At 43.2% G+C, this 13706-nt stretch overlaps 2 protein-coding genes across 3 annotated transcripts; one reads left to right on the top strand and one right to left on the bottom strand.

Annotated features, from left to right (window-relative positions):
- Positions 1-929: 929 nt before the first annotated feature.
- ankdd1b (ankyrin repeat and death domain containing 1B) lies at positions 930-6971 on the top strand. 2 transcript variants are annotated; one of them, XM_053870933.1, is made up of 15 exons: positions 930-1542; positions 2290-2390; positions 2461-2559; positions 2625-2723; positions 2980-3084; positions 3156-3260; positions 3342-3440; positions 4281-4379; positions 4551-4649; positions 4747-4845; positions 5804-5902; positions 5971-6066; positions 6268-6469; positions 6553-6684; positions 6748-6971. In XM_053870933.1, the coding sequence occupies exons 1-15, from the start codon at positions 1389-1391 to the stop codon at positions 6801-6803; spliced, it is 1644 nt and encodes a 547-aa protein (XP_053726908.1). In that variant the 5' UTR covers positions 930-1388; the 3' UTR covers positions 6804-6971. The 2 variants fall into 2 exon arrangements, with proteins under 2 accessions (XP_053726908.1, XP_053726909.1); XM_053870934.1 differs by lacking the exon at positions 930-1542 and adding an exon at positions 1641-1778.
- On the bottom strand, positions 6846-11471 carry poc5 (POC5 centriolar protein homolog (Chlamydomonas)). The gene is made up of 13 exons (XM_053870932.1): positions 11373-11471; positions 10769-10849; positions 10547-10700; positions 10280-10375; positions 10003-10202; positions 9628-9804; positions 9441-9545; positions 8890-9069; positions 8363-8534; positions 7760-7860; positions 7475-7570; positions 7244-7414; positions 6846-7184 (listed from the first exon to the last, which is right to left on the bottom strand). Exons 2-13 carry the CDS (start codon positions 10847-10849, stop codon positions 7053-7055), a joined length of 1665 nt encoding a protein of 554 aa, XP_053726907.1. The 5' UTR covers positions 11373-11471; the 3' UTR covers positions 6846-7052.
- Positions 11472-13706: the final 2235 nt, after the last annotated feature.

Genomic DNA, 13706 nt, shown 5'->3' with positions numbered 1-13706 from the left:
TTTCATGCCATTTCAGGAAGGTTTTGGTTTGTTTATGTGTAAGTAGATTAAATATAATTATTGATCACAAATGAAATCTAGAGTGACGAATCAGTTCTATTACTTGAATGGGCCCTGGGTCCATTTATTCTGGGAAAGCTGGGCCCTGAGATCAAAAAGGTGAAGAACCCCTGCTCTATATGACAGATCCCAAATATTGAACTCATTTTTCCACCGACTGTGACTCGTCCACCGCCGTCTTTTTTATGTTTATTTGAATCAACACCAACTGCAATTGGATTCATGTATTAATATATTGAATGTAGTACTGTGTTATGATCATTGTAGTATACTCGGGACCTCTGTAGATTTGGGCATTTGCAGACAGATTGAACAATTCATGAAGCCTATTTCACAGACATTGATTTGAACTGCGTGTCGACCTGCCTTGGTCTTACTCAACTCTGTGGATCCCACTTGCAAAGACGCACGTTATTGTTAACCCATGGCTGTTCTGCTCCGACCAAACAAGCAGCACCAGTCTGATAATCGACTCAACAGACAGCTGACTGGTGAAACTGTCTTCCTCTTGAAAGGTTGGAACAAAAACATCAAACCAACTGCCTCTTTTTGTGGAGCAGTTTGAGATGCCTGATGGTATAATCCACAATAAATATATCAGTATGACCTCTGGTGACTTGTCCCTCCTCTGATGTCACATCCTGTCCTGTCGAATGAAGAGCTTCATTGGAGGATCTCTGAGGCAGATTATTTTCACCCACTCTGCGTCACTCTTTGACACCTCATCCTCAAACACTAACAGATCATGACACTGCAGTGTATCCAAAGTTATTGTTGAAACCCCGCCCCTCACATCCACTGGCTAATCCCTTCATTCAGCGACATCATGTGTGAGAGTGTGGGTTTTATATTTTCAGAGCGATGTTTCGTCCATGTCAACAGAACCTGCTCATGGTTTCCAACATTTTTGCTTCTTAACTGAATCCAAATGTTACTTGACAAACAAGTCCAACTTCTTCTGGAGCTTGTAGAAACCTTCCATCATGTCTAATATTTGTTCACTCAAATTTTCTAGCAGAGACAAGCTGACTAACTACGTCTTGTCACAAACATAACAGCAGAAGCCGACGTTCTCTCTTGATGGAAGCGTGAGGTTTCGTAAGGGTGTGGGCCGGTTGAACAAACATGGATCAGCCTGCAGCATTAAGAAAGCACGGGCAGCCTCACATGTTTATCATTTCCGACTGCAGCCACATCAGACTTCAGCTTCAGCTTATCTCGGGTCCTCTGCTGTTTGGTTTGGTGCGGCAACAGGCATTGTTTAATGACGGAACCTTCGCGTTTAAGCTCCAGGTTTATAGTCCAGACAGAGTCACTTCAACCTTTCAATGGAGAGGAAGGTGCTGGCCCTGAAAGCCACCATGGAGAAGCATCGGCTGAAGAAAGAGAATCTGGCCGTGAAAGTGAAAGGCTTAACAGACTTTGTGCTCCAGAAACAGCAGGAGCCGGAAAAGGAAAGCAGCTTTGACAACCAGGAAATGTGTGAGTACACCAGGATGTCTGTTCTGGAAATCTAATGTTGACAAGAGAAGCTGCTGTTGGAGGCAACACATTCAAGCTATTGCTAATGCGTTCCGGTGTTTGCCTCAGCTGTCAGTTCTGAAAACTCTGACTGGTCGCTTTTAAAAGTGCTTTATTTCCAACACTTCTTTTTTGCTCAACAATATTCTTATGTAATAATATTAGACATGTTCTGAGGATTCTAGCTTTCTAGCAAGGTGGGTCAATGTTATGTGAGTGACTATCACAATGTATACGTTGTTAAATTGCACAAAATAACAGGCTCATTATATATAATAATAATAGCTTTAGTGTTTATTTATACAGTTTTTCTATTTATTAATAAAATGTTCAATTGTTTTGTGCATTTAGCATTTAGTTTCATTGAAATTTGAATTAAATCATTATTATTATATCTTATTGTTGTTGTTATACACAGAAAATAAGTCTGGAGTTTTATGTATTTTAAACTTTTTAAAATATTTATATAAATAAGAATTTTACAAGGTGTTTAATAGTGTAACATAAATGTAAATTAAAATGTGGCATTGAAAAAAAAAATGTATTTTGTTTCTTCAATTTCCACTGAATATCACACTCAACTTGAGCGTATTGAATCATAGACAGTAAGGTGACATCATGCGCAGGTGGTTTACCACCTGGAGGGCTTTTTTTTTTTTTAAACAGCTTTTCACGTCATATTCTAAATTCAACAACCTTTTTCTTTAGTGCTCCCAGCAGAGAAACAGTTCATGGAAGCAGCCAAGAACAATGACGTGCAGACCATGAGGGCTCTAGGAAGAGGCTTGAACGCCAATGCAAAGAATGTGGTAAAACCTTAAACTCCTCAGGTGTTTGTGGTTCTGAAGAGCTCTAACCTTGACATCATGCTGGCCTCAGCACAACAGAACTGCCCTTCACTACGCTGCCGCTGGAGGAAACAAAGAAGCAGTGGAGCTCCTGATGCAGAGGCGGGTCAAGGTGGACCAGAAAGATACGGTAGGAAGAGCGGAAGGACTTGAGATGAAACAAAGTGTGTGATAACGTGTTTATTATTTTGGCAGTATGGCATTGCCCCCATTCATCTGGCGGCCTGGTTTGGCAGTTTAGAGGTGGTGAAATTATTAGTGAAGGCTGGAGCGGAGCAGAAGATCGAGAATGAGGTGCTTGAAGTTTTTTACTCCTCTGTTACGCTCTGATCTTTCCTTCTCTGCAAAACCCTTCTTCAGGAGGTGGCGCCCCATTCCTGCTCCTCCACGGGGTTGTGTTTGTGATTTGTTGTTTGTGAAAGACAGATGAAGATTTATATGGAATACCAGAAGCGCCATAATGAGGAAATGAGTAAATAGTGTTTATGGGAAAGTGAAAGCAGTTTGACCCATCCAGACCCGAATAACAGTGGCTTTATTTGTGATCCAGGAAGGTCTGAACATCATGCACTGTGCCGCCATCAACAACCACACGGAAATCATGGATTACATCGTGAACGACATTCAAATGATGGAACTCGACAAGGAGGACAACGTGAGGCGCCCTCCTGCCCCCCCTCCCACTAACACCTGTCCCGCAGCTAAACTGAGCCTCCTGAATTCCAGACGGGACACAAATGTTTTGCGATGGCCGCCGAACATGGCTGTGTTGAGATGCTGGAGATGCTGATGGAGCCGGATTACAACATGGCCACCATGAGTCCCAACGCGGTACCTTTGATCAGCACGTGGCGATGGTGGTGAAGTCAACAGTCTTTGATGCCAGTGTTTACCCGCCTTCCCTTCTGCCAGCGAGGAGACACGCCGCTGCACTTAGCCGCCAGGAACGGCCACCTGGAAGCCCTCCAGCTGCTGCTGGAGAGTTTTGATATCCGGAATGAAGTCAACCAGGTAATACCATTATTACATAATGGAATAGGCAACAGTTGGAATGACATTGTTGTCAAATATCCAGTGCTTGTGGGAGATACAAGCAAGGTTAACAAGACATGTTACACTAACATGACAAAATGGATTGACATCATGACAAGCATGTGTCTATATCAACATGAAAAGTTCTTTTTTATGTTGAAACTGACATGAGAGCATGTGTGTAATTTGTGTGTTTTTAACCCTTATATCAGAGAGAAAAAAATCGCTAAGAAAAAAAAGCCCAAATAAATAAATACTTGTTTTTTTTCACCATCAAGTTTGTTTTTCCCACCTGGCCAGAATAGGCTTCAACTGGAGGTTGCGTTCAAGTGCTGTGGGAAAAACAAACTACTTCATTTAAGTGGTCTGTCTCACCGTAGCTGTTGGCAACCTCAGCGTTTGGTGCATCTGTGGTGCCTTCACGGAAATGCGCATTTTTTCACTTTGACAGTCTTGGTTTGGTTTTCTGCTCGCAGTTCACTCGATATCAGGTGAAATTAATATGTTCTTATAATTAGTTAATCGCATAAATATTTTCAGTAGTTTGACCCTAATAACAATATACAAGTGGCAGCAATGAATATGTTACTCATGTAACTATTTTTTTTTTGTTCTAATCTGGGCTTCCATCGCTGTTCTGAGCCCTTAACTTAATGAAGAATATGCTCTTTAGCGTTCACTGCTGCTGTCCTGACAAGATCTAAGGCATTAGAATAGACACCAAGTCGACTATCTGACTCCAGTTGTTGCTTGTGTGTGGTTGCTGTGGACTGAAGTAAAGGCTCGGGTCATCTAACAGAGAGATGCTGTGTCTGGCAGGACGGCGAGACGGCTCTTTACCAGGCAGCAGGTAACGGTGAAGAAGAATGTGTCCTGACCCTGCTAGAAGCCGGCTGTGACCCCGACATCCAAACTACGGCATGTACTGCAATAGGGCTCCTGATGTCAACTGCATGTCCTCCTCCTGCCTATGAGGGATCGGTGCAGGTGCTCTGGTTCACCTGGGGTGAAGGCACCAGCTCCCTCTGATCCTAGATAGCAGCAGGTAATAAGCAAGTTATTACTTACAGCATACCTTGCTGCTTGTAGGCCCTATGCACTGCCCTCCATCCAGTCTCAGAGAAAGGAGACAGTTCTCTGGTCCAGCTCCTCCTCGAGTACAACGCCAACACTGACTTCCAGAACCAGGTGAGGAAACATGACTCAACACCCACCATTGAGGGACAAAATCTCTCTCTGTATTTCCATCAGAATGTAGTGGGAAAAAAATGTGTTTTTGTTTCAGAACTTGGAGTCTCCTCTTCACCTGGCCGTCCGAAACAGTCACATCCCCGTCATTCACTCACTGCTGAAGGCTGGCTGCAACATCAACGCAACAGACAAGGTGCATCACACGGCTGCATCTGAACACCAGTGCTGCGGCTTTAGCATGTTCATCCAGAGCCATTCATTACAGGCAATAAGGGAATCTATCCATCCAAATCACCAGGATTAAGCTCATGTCAACTTTCTTTCAGAGCAGAATGTGATGTCATAACCAAAATAAATAAGGTGGTGCAGTTGGATGGAACAGTTTAGTTTAGAAAGCCTCAGGACAGAAGCACAACAAAGAGTTCGCTCACTTTTGATTCACATCAGGGTGGAAGCACAGATTCAACTTCATTTTGATCATTCAGGAAACAAATATTAAAACTAGGGGGGCGTTTTGGTTAAAATAAATAATCTAATTAATTTGAGAATTTGTATTAATCTCAATTAATCGTAGTTTAATGGTATAACAATATTTGCCACAAAAAGCCACATTTTTCAATTTCAATGAATTTGGTATGTTACTGAATGAAAGGACCCACACATACATTCAAACAACAAAATATTGTTTATTTTGCATCAGTTTGACAATAGCACAATAAATCACGATGGTGGCTGTATTCAAGTTTTTATATCACCTCATTTAAACTAAATCTCTTTTAATGTCTTGAAAATATCTGTGTAAGAATTTCAATTTTATAAGAATTTCAAGTACATTCAGAGTAGTGGAAACCCTGGTCATTGTGTAGCGAAAAACCTCCCTGAACAAAAGCAAACAGATGCTTCTGTTTGCTTTTGTTCAGGGATTCCTCCATGTTTGTTGTTGTTGTTATCATCCTAGCTGCCACGTGTCTTGTGCATCAGTGTGATCAGTGCACCAGGAACTCCTGCACTTGCAAAGATTCCCTATTGTCTGGAGAGTAAAAATTAAATTATATATATGTATTTTTTTTTGTTAATTAATTAATCATAATAATGTCAAGAAATATAGGGCTGACACAGTGCCTCATGTTTCTCCACTCCTTCCACCTCAGAGGTCTCAGACAGCGATGCATCTGGCTGCTGAGCTGGCCCGGATAGATGTGGTGGAAATGCTGCTCAAGGCCGGTCTGGACTTGACACTGAGGGACCGGGTGAGAAACAGAACTTTTGTCACTTTGAGCGGAGAATTCCACTTTGACGGTTTGATGGTTTGGAGCAGCAGGACAAGACGGCGCTGGGTGTGGCGGCCCGAGCAGACGAGGTGATCATCGTTGACATGATCATCAAAGCTGAACGGTACTGCACGTGGATGAAGGTGAGATCTCAGACCCCCATCCACCGTGACATTCATCACCTTCAGTGGCAACACATGCAGCGGCCATAACCAGCCAGCAATTGAATTACACCGAATTACGCTTGTCATCTTCCAAGCTTGACATTTCCACTGCCAATCATTCCAGTGCTCTTATGACTCTGAGGTCGCCGTTCTGCTGACATGATTTCATTGCCCTTTCAGGCCAACCCCGAACTTAATGAGAAAATTCACAGCGAGTACCCGCTGACCTTTAAACTGGACCACCGCAACGAGACCAAACAGCTGCGAGCGATGGCCTGGCGTTTGGCATATGAGCTCCTGAAACCAGGAGACTGGAAGCGGCTGGCAGAACACTGGGGCTTCACGCCGGACCAGATCTTTGCCATCGAACGTCAGTGGACAGGTCAGAGCAAGCTAGCTTCCTCAACACACACTGTGGACGTGTCTTGAGTGCAGTAAAACTATAATGACGAATGTTTCCCAAAGGTTCGGAGAGTTACCAAGAGCATGGGAACAGGATGCTGCTCATCTGGCTGTTTGGGGAGGAGCTGGCGCAGAGAAATCCTGCGAAGGAACTGTTCAACAGCCTCATTGTGACGGGCAACAGGAAAGCTGCAGGTACGGCCTGCAGAATCCTCAGTTAGTGACAAGGATTGTGAGAGTTGGGCATTTGTCTTGCAGATAAGATTCGAATGGAAGCCGAGAGCCCTGGAAACAAGAACTGCATCATTTCCTGAGCTGGAATTGAACAGAATAACTCAGAGTTTAGTGTGCATTTTGTAAGGTGAAGTCATTTATTAAAAACACGATTGAAGTTCATTCCCTCAATTGTGTGCTGGATGGACTCGTGTGGATAAAAACATAAATACTTAAAACCTCTCCACCATGTGGTACATTGATGTACAACTGCGTATAAATAAATTCACATTTGTGAAAAACAAAAAACAAAAGAACATTAAAATCCAGAAGCAGTCCCTGAAAGTAAACTAGTCGACTACTTTAATGGCGTGTCCCTGGCAGCTGCCGCCGTGCCGTGAAGAAGCTTTGACTCCTGAGGGGCCGGGGACTTGCTGGGAGGACCGAGGAAACTTTGCCGCAGTAGCCTGTCCGATGGTGAGCTGCAGACACACGGAGACGTGAGATCCAGCAGGGTTACTCTTCACGACTTCCTAAGTACCTGTGTGACGGGGTGGTGACGCTCGACAACGACAGACGTCATGGGCGGAGCCACACCCATCACCCGTAGATTAGCCCGCGGGTTTCTACCGACATCTGATCGTGCCGTAATGCGAGCTGTGATGGTCTTTGCAGGTTTTTGTTGGCTCGATGCAGCAGCCCGTCCGGCGCCCTGTGAAATATATCCTGTTGTTGGAATCAAAATTTGAATGCTGATGCTGTGCTTTTTTACCTGTCTGTTGAAGCCTTTACTGCCCCCTGGTGGCAAAGAGCTGTGCATTACTGAGGTGGTGGGAAGGCCGTCTGCCCTGGAAGAAGGTGCACCCATCTGAGGGGTCGATCACCAGACAACAGAGGTCACTTTTGGCAGACATGCCAGCATGGGTTGCCTGAGCGCACTCTAGTTTCCTCCCACAGCTCAAAAACATGGATATGCATGTGTGTGTCTGGCATCCCAGAATGAGTGAATGAATAAAAGGTACACACAGCTTTAGCTACTGTTAAATAGATCCCTCACCATGTCGTCACTGTCGTAGTGAGTCGAAGGGCCTGGAGGCTCAAAGTGACCCGGGCTGTCCCTCGTGGCAGAAACCATCTCATCTCTTGGAGGGAAAGACTCTACAGCACCATGGACAACATTGACATCACATTTAATACGTCGGCTGTACTGTTCCTGCACTGCTAATCTCAGTGGCATCAGCAAGTGTGGCCCAGCACACACAATCTATGATCATTCTAGCACCCAAACCTGTATCAATTTTTACTTATTTAAAATACATTTCCTATTGTATTTCATATCTTAGAAGATTATGTGCCTTTGAGCAAACTCTCAAACCCAAACAGAGTTTTCAACTGACTAAGACTGTCATGAAAAATTGCAGACTTGTGTATGTTTAGTTATGCATGAGAGATTTTTGTCTCTTCAATAAATAACATAACCGATGACCGTAATTATTGAAAGGGGTGATCCTCATTAGGCTTCACTCTCTTTACAACACTGATGTTAATTCATGCAGAGAAATATAACTAAAAAGTAGCAGTGGTTCAGAAATGAAGTTCGAACAAGTTAGTGAGTGAAGTGCTTGTTATCATATGATAAAAATGAATGAAACCCAGACACCTGTATCTGGTGCTTCTGGCCTTCCCTCTGTGGGGCTGAACATGTGAAGCGCCTCCATGTTGAGCGCACACACGCCTCTCATAAAAGCTTTCTTCATCGACTCCTCATATCGCTCTCGCTCTAGTCGAAGTCTCTGGATCTCAGCATGAGCCTTTTCCAAAGCCTCACAGTGCTGAAAACAAAGAACAAGACGAAGCAATATTACAAAACAACAGGTTGCAGAACAATAAAACATCAATAGAACCTGAACTTTTTTGGTGTTTGATGACCATGATTGAGGGTGTCGAGTTTTAGTGTTTTAGCTATGAAAAGATTGTGGTTAACACTGCAGCCTCATAGCATGAAGTTCACAGGTTTGAATCCAGCCAATTGTCTGTAGTTGTGAGTGTCATCCACCAGCCCAATGAAGGAACACGCAGGTGAAAATGAATTATTAGGATGTATTCATTCATGATATGGTCCGGCAAACATCTGTCATCAATGAGCAAAATATTAAACCTTCACAAAAGGCACTGGAAGGGACTCACGTCCGCCAGCTTGGCCTCATAATCCGTCGACAGCTGAGTGCAGACCTCCTCCGCCCTGGCACGACAGGCCCGCTCCACTTTGACCTTCCAGTGTTTCTGGATCAGAGAGTGCCAGCCCAGCCACACCTTCCTCTTCAGCTGCATGCTGTAGTGCTTGTCTGCCACCTGTAAAGCGTAAGCCTGGAAGAGCGCCAGCAGACCATGAATGTGTCATAAATGCATCACTGAGATGGCCTAGGTGTTGCTTAGTCAGCAGGCTAGTTATGCTTCACCTCCAGCCCGTGTCTTACATGACTGCATGGAGTGTGCCGCAAAAAGAACAAGCCACGGTGGACTTGTTGAGGAAAGTGTTAACTTCATGTACAGGGTTTGGGAAAGAATGAAATTTTGTGCAACAGATAAACAAAAAAAGTGGCTTTAAGTCAATACAATTATGCTGTTGGCGGTGAGCAAACAAAAATAAATGGAGTACAATGACATTCAAACAACTGAGTAAGAAGTGACGCAAGTGTTTTTAGCCCAAAGAATTGTGAACAACCAACAGCATTTACCTCTTCTTTTGCTTCGGTGTGTTTCAGCCTCCACTGTGTGAAGGTTTTCATCCTCTCCAGGTTTTCCTTTTGTTTTTGCAGAACCTGCTTCAGGTTTACGATGACCTGAGGAGACACATGACTGTGGTGAGCTGAGTTGAATATGCAGCCAACAATGCTGCACTACAAGAGGACACTGCGCAGTAACCTCATCTTTCCTCTGGGCTGACGTCTCATAGGTGCGGATCAGTTCCTTCAGACTGTCATTCTCGGACCTCAGATCAGCTGTGAGAGCAGCTTGTCTTTCCTTTTCCTTCTTCATCTCCTGCTGGTGTTGCTCCATGAAAATGAGCTTCCACTTTCGGAGTTCCATGATGACGTTTGTCTCATTTAAAAGAGAGAGAAAGAGATTCTCAAATGACTTTTAAAAAACGTTTCTTCCACATTTTATTGACATGTATTTCACTTTGGCCTATCTAACTTTTCGCAGTGATTACTTTTTATTATTTATTTATTATTATATTTAAGACATGGATCCTCCTCTTAATGCTTGAATTCGTGCATGATTTCCACGTGAATTTACCTTCAGCTGGTTGCTGCACATGTCCAGGATGTTCCCCATCGAGGTGATCTTCTCCTCACAGATGAACACTTCTGTTGGCGCGGGTGCAGCGGGGTCAGGGCTGTTTGACCTTGACCTCACTGATGGTGTGTGCAATCTGTCTGACGGAGCTTCTGAAATTGCCAAATCTCTGACAGCTGTCCGACTCAACCACTGTTCAGCTGAGAGAAAGTCAGGAAAAAAAAGATGACCCTGGTTGCAGTTGACATTGATTTGATGTTATTTAGGTCAGACTTACCACGAGATGCTCTTGAATGTGGAACAAAGAGCGGAGAAGCTCCCGAGGAAGCAACACTGGTGCTTGGCCTTCCCTGGTCGACCTCTGTCGCTGGGTCTGGTAATGAAAGTGAAAGGCTTGTAAGAGATCATCACTCTGCGAAAAGTAGAGTGGAAAGGATGGAGAGAAAGAGAAAGACAACTGAAGAGTGTCATGGATGCAGTGAACAAGGACCAATGGGGAAAAAAGACGCACTGTTTGTGAGCTGTCGACAGCCAACCATAATACCTGGTGGGAGATGAGGTTTTGCATGTTCTGTTCTGAGGGAAGCCTGACCCGCTCCAGACAGATGCGCAGTGTCTGGTGCCTGCAAGCGTGCACCTTTAAAAGTGTCGGTCTTTGGTGTGACAACTGCATAGCGAAGTAGCTCTTCATATTCCTCCTGATAAAGGTTAAAACAAATGGTGACAGGAGAGGGTGACTTTGCTTTTGTAGCTTTGCATCACTCACCTGCAGCTCAGATGAGACAGAGCTTCCTCGACTAGATTTGGGTATAACCGGGCCGCTCACTTGCTCTTCATCTGAGGACATCTGGGGAAGGAATGGACAGCAATGACACACAACAGAGTCCATTTCTTTGTGTTTAAAAAGCACTTATCATGTAATCTCAAGCGGCCAGCTGCCATGAAGTAAATACTTATTTAAACCGTCACATGCGATTGAATGCAAAGTCAGTTTTATAACTTATACACGTACGCATTGTGTTTTGGTCCAAGTTTTAGCGTCAGCGATTTTATTCTCTGGTCATTTCACTTTCACACAGTGTGAAGAAATATTCAGTGGATGATCAGTCAGTCCTATTTCCTCAATGCTAAAACGAAACTTTAACGTGTGGTTAAGTTTAGCTTAGCATGCAATTTTACTCAAGCAGTGTGTCCATTTGATGCCTAATCGTCGCACATATATTCGCACAAAATAAACGACAACACATCTTTTATGTGTAAACTCTAAGTCGATCTGGTGAGTAACGAAAATGCAACTAGTTTCAGCTTTAGACAGTGAGTCTCATGCATGGACATACGAGAGGCCTAACTCCATCAAACTGTTTATTTACCTCCAGGTGGATGGTTTCTATGTCGAATCTCGACTCTTGTTTGGCATTTACGTTGTCAGTTAAAATCGCTTTGCCCCGTCTGTTCAAACTGTCCGGCTCTTTAACAACTAAGTGCCTGATTGGCTGATGGGTTGACATGTCCTTGTAAAACGTCCTCTGATTGGGTGATACGTCACTATGGTGATAAGGGATTCCTGCGTCGTCGAGCTCAATCTCGGCACCTCCTAATCTCTGTATTGATCAATGACGGAGATCATTAAAGGCCGCACATATTACATTAGATGGATACTGAATGAATGATGCATATACAACTCGGTTACGTTTTAAGAAAACACGTTCACAAAACGTAGTTCCAGAGTACGTATCATGAATAACTATGATGAGTCAACAGAATTTTGAAATCTCGATCTTTCCGCAGTTGAGAAATGTATCCGCTCTGCTGCATATCCATCAAGCTTCAAAACTCAATATCACTAACTGAGCGTACACGGATCACTTGGCAGTGTACAGAATATTTTATAGTTAAGATATTAACGTTTCATGACTTTGCTCTGCTGCCACTCTCTGGACATTAGACAGTACTACAATTGTTTTCTGCCGCTACTGCGGCAGTAAAACGAACATCACAATTATATTATATTATATTATATTATATTATATTATATTATATTATATTATATTATATTATATTATATTATATTATATTATATACCTTCTTGACAAAGATTGAAGGTGAATGTTTTGGTCTCCACTGTTCAACCGGACTAAGAAAATTTACTGCTGACATTGAATTATCTACATGGGCAATGAAGTAACTCACTTTTCATCCACCATTTTTGTAAATGGATCAAAAATGCTCTGCATAACAGCAATATAAATATGTATGTCAGATAGGCAAACTAGGATTTTATTCCCCACTGACTTTAGCATTAGAATGTCTCCTTGTTCAGTGGCTGTCAATCTGCCTTCTCAAGTCAAGACACGCTGCATGAGTTTGAAGTATGATTTACAGCTGTCCTGACAATATCTAGTGCATTGGTGTCTGCAGTGATCGTCATCTTCCTAGCTACAGCCAGTCAAAGAAAGCAGTATCTGACACCTGTGTATAAACAACAAACCTGTAGAAATCCCATCTATACCAGGTTCAAGTGCAGTTAATAGAATCATATCATCTGACCTTCTCATTATGAGTCTTCACACTGATGCCGACTGGGGTTTGTTCTATTGCCAATGCCTGGACATTTTCTTCTGAAAAACTAGGATTACAAAGGTCACAACACCACAAATAGTGTCAAAAGTGGGAAGGCTCCCATAAAGTCATCTGAAGCATACGCATCTAAAATTACATAACATCGCAAAACAATGGCAGAACCATTTTTAAAACAATAAAACATGATAACTGAGAGTGGCAGATCTTTTGCGCTGAGAATGTCTATTTGATCCCATTGGTAAGTAATGTAATAAATGTGGCTCCAAATTTGCCTCTGGAAGTGGAGTAGAGACGTGAGGAGTGGTGACGTGTGATTCATTTCCTCGTATACTCCGCTGTGCTGGGCCTTTTCTAGCTGCCTTTTGTCTCTGTACTGAGAAGCAGAATGAATGGAAGTAAACTTTTTCACCGAGGTCTGAAGGGTATTGAGCTGAGCACGGGGTGTAATGGGTACGATTGCTGGAAAACAAGAGACACCTGAAGATAAGAGCGAGTGAAGCCAAGAATGCTGAATAAGGCAAGTGGGATTACTCATCCAAGAACACATTGATGTCAATATCTTAATTAAATCCTGCAGGGAGGAAAGAAGAAGCCAGCAGTCTAAAGAGCAATGCGGGCACTGAGCCAGGAGATCATTACCAATCTGTTCCCTCCATCCCTGCTCACCACTCCGTGACAGCTAAAGCACTAGACCTTCCGAGCTTCTGCGGCACTGATAGACTTTTTTATTTTTTATTTAAGGGTATAATGGGCAAAGTAAAATCTGACAGATTTATCTGACACATCCCAACTAGTCTGGTGTGTAAGAGGAAAATATGACTCAGAATAATTCATGCTTGCAAATCTGTTTTGACAGCTGATCAGTTGACGGAAGTGTTATCGTGGCGGGATCAACTTGTAGCTTGTCAGAGGGGCTTAGTGAAATATGAGGAAGTAAATGTGGTCTGGATACATTATTTCCAGCTGTTCTTCATGATCTGTTACTGCTCTTGCGTAATGTTATACATCATGAATTGGCTTCACAGAAAAACCCAGGCCTCATTCATAAACCAGCAGCATCAATTGCCGATCTTCCAAGGTTTGGATGATACAGGCTGCAGGAGGCAATCTCAGCGTCCAACATG

This window comes from Synchiropus splendidus, chromosome 7, assembly GCF_027744825.2.
Source record: "Synchiropus splendidus isolate RoL2022-P1 chromosome 7, RoL_Sspl_1.0, whole genome shotgun sequence".
Classification (NCBI taxonomy): Eukaryota; Metazoa; Chordata; class Actinopteri; order Syngnathiformes; family Callionymidae; genus Synchiropus; species Synchiropus splendidus.
Note: the sequence above shows the minus strand (reverse complement) of the source record. Positions and strands in the feature narration are given on the sequence as shown.

Bases quoted from the DNA above. Each gene is read 5' to 3' on its own strand.
- ankdd1b (XM_053870933.1), top strand. From the start codon at position 1,389: ATGGAGAGGAAGGTGCTGGCCCTGAAAGCCACCATGGAGAAGCATCGG. The intron at 2,560-2,624 runs GTAGGAAGAGCG...TTATTTTGGCAG, and splicing joins AGGTGGACCAGAAAGATACG to TATGGCATTGCCCCCATTCA. The intron at 2,724-2,979 runs GTGCTTGAAGTT...TTTGTGATCCAG, and splicing joins AGCAGAAGATCGAGAATGAG to GAAGGTCTGAACATCATGCA.
- poc5 (XM_053870932.1), bottom strand. From the start codon at position 10,849: ATGTCCTCAGATGAAGAGCAAGTGAGCGGCCCGGTTATACCCAAATCT. The intron at 10,701-10,768 runs GTGAGTGATGCA...AACCTTTATCAG, and splicing joins CTGTCTCATCTGAGCTGCAG to GAGGAATATGAAGAGCTACT. The intron at 7,861-8,362 runs GTGTCTGGGTTT...ATGGTGCTGTAG, and splicing joins GCCAGAAGCACCAGATACAG to AGTCTTTCCCTCCAAGAGAT.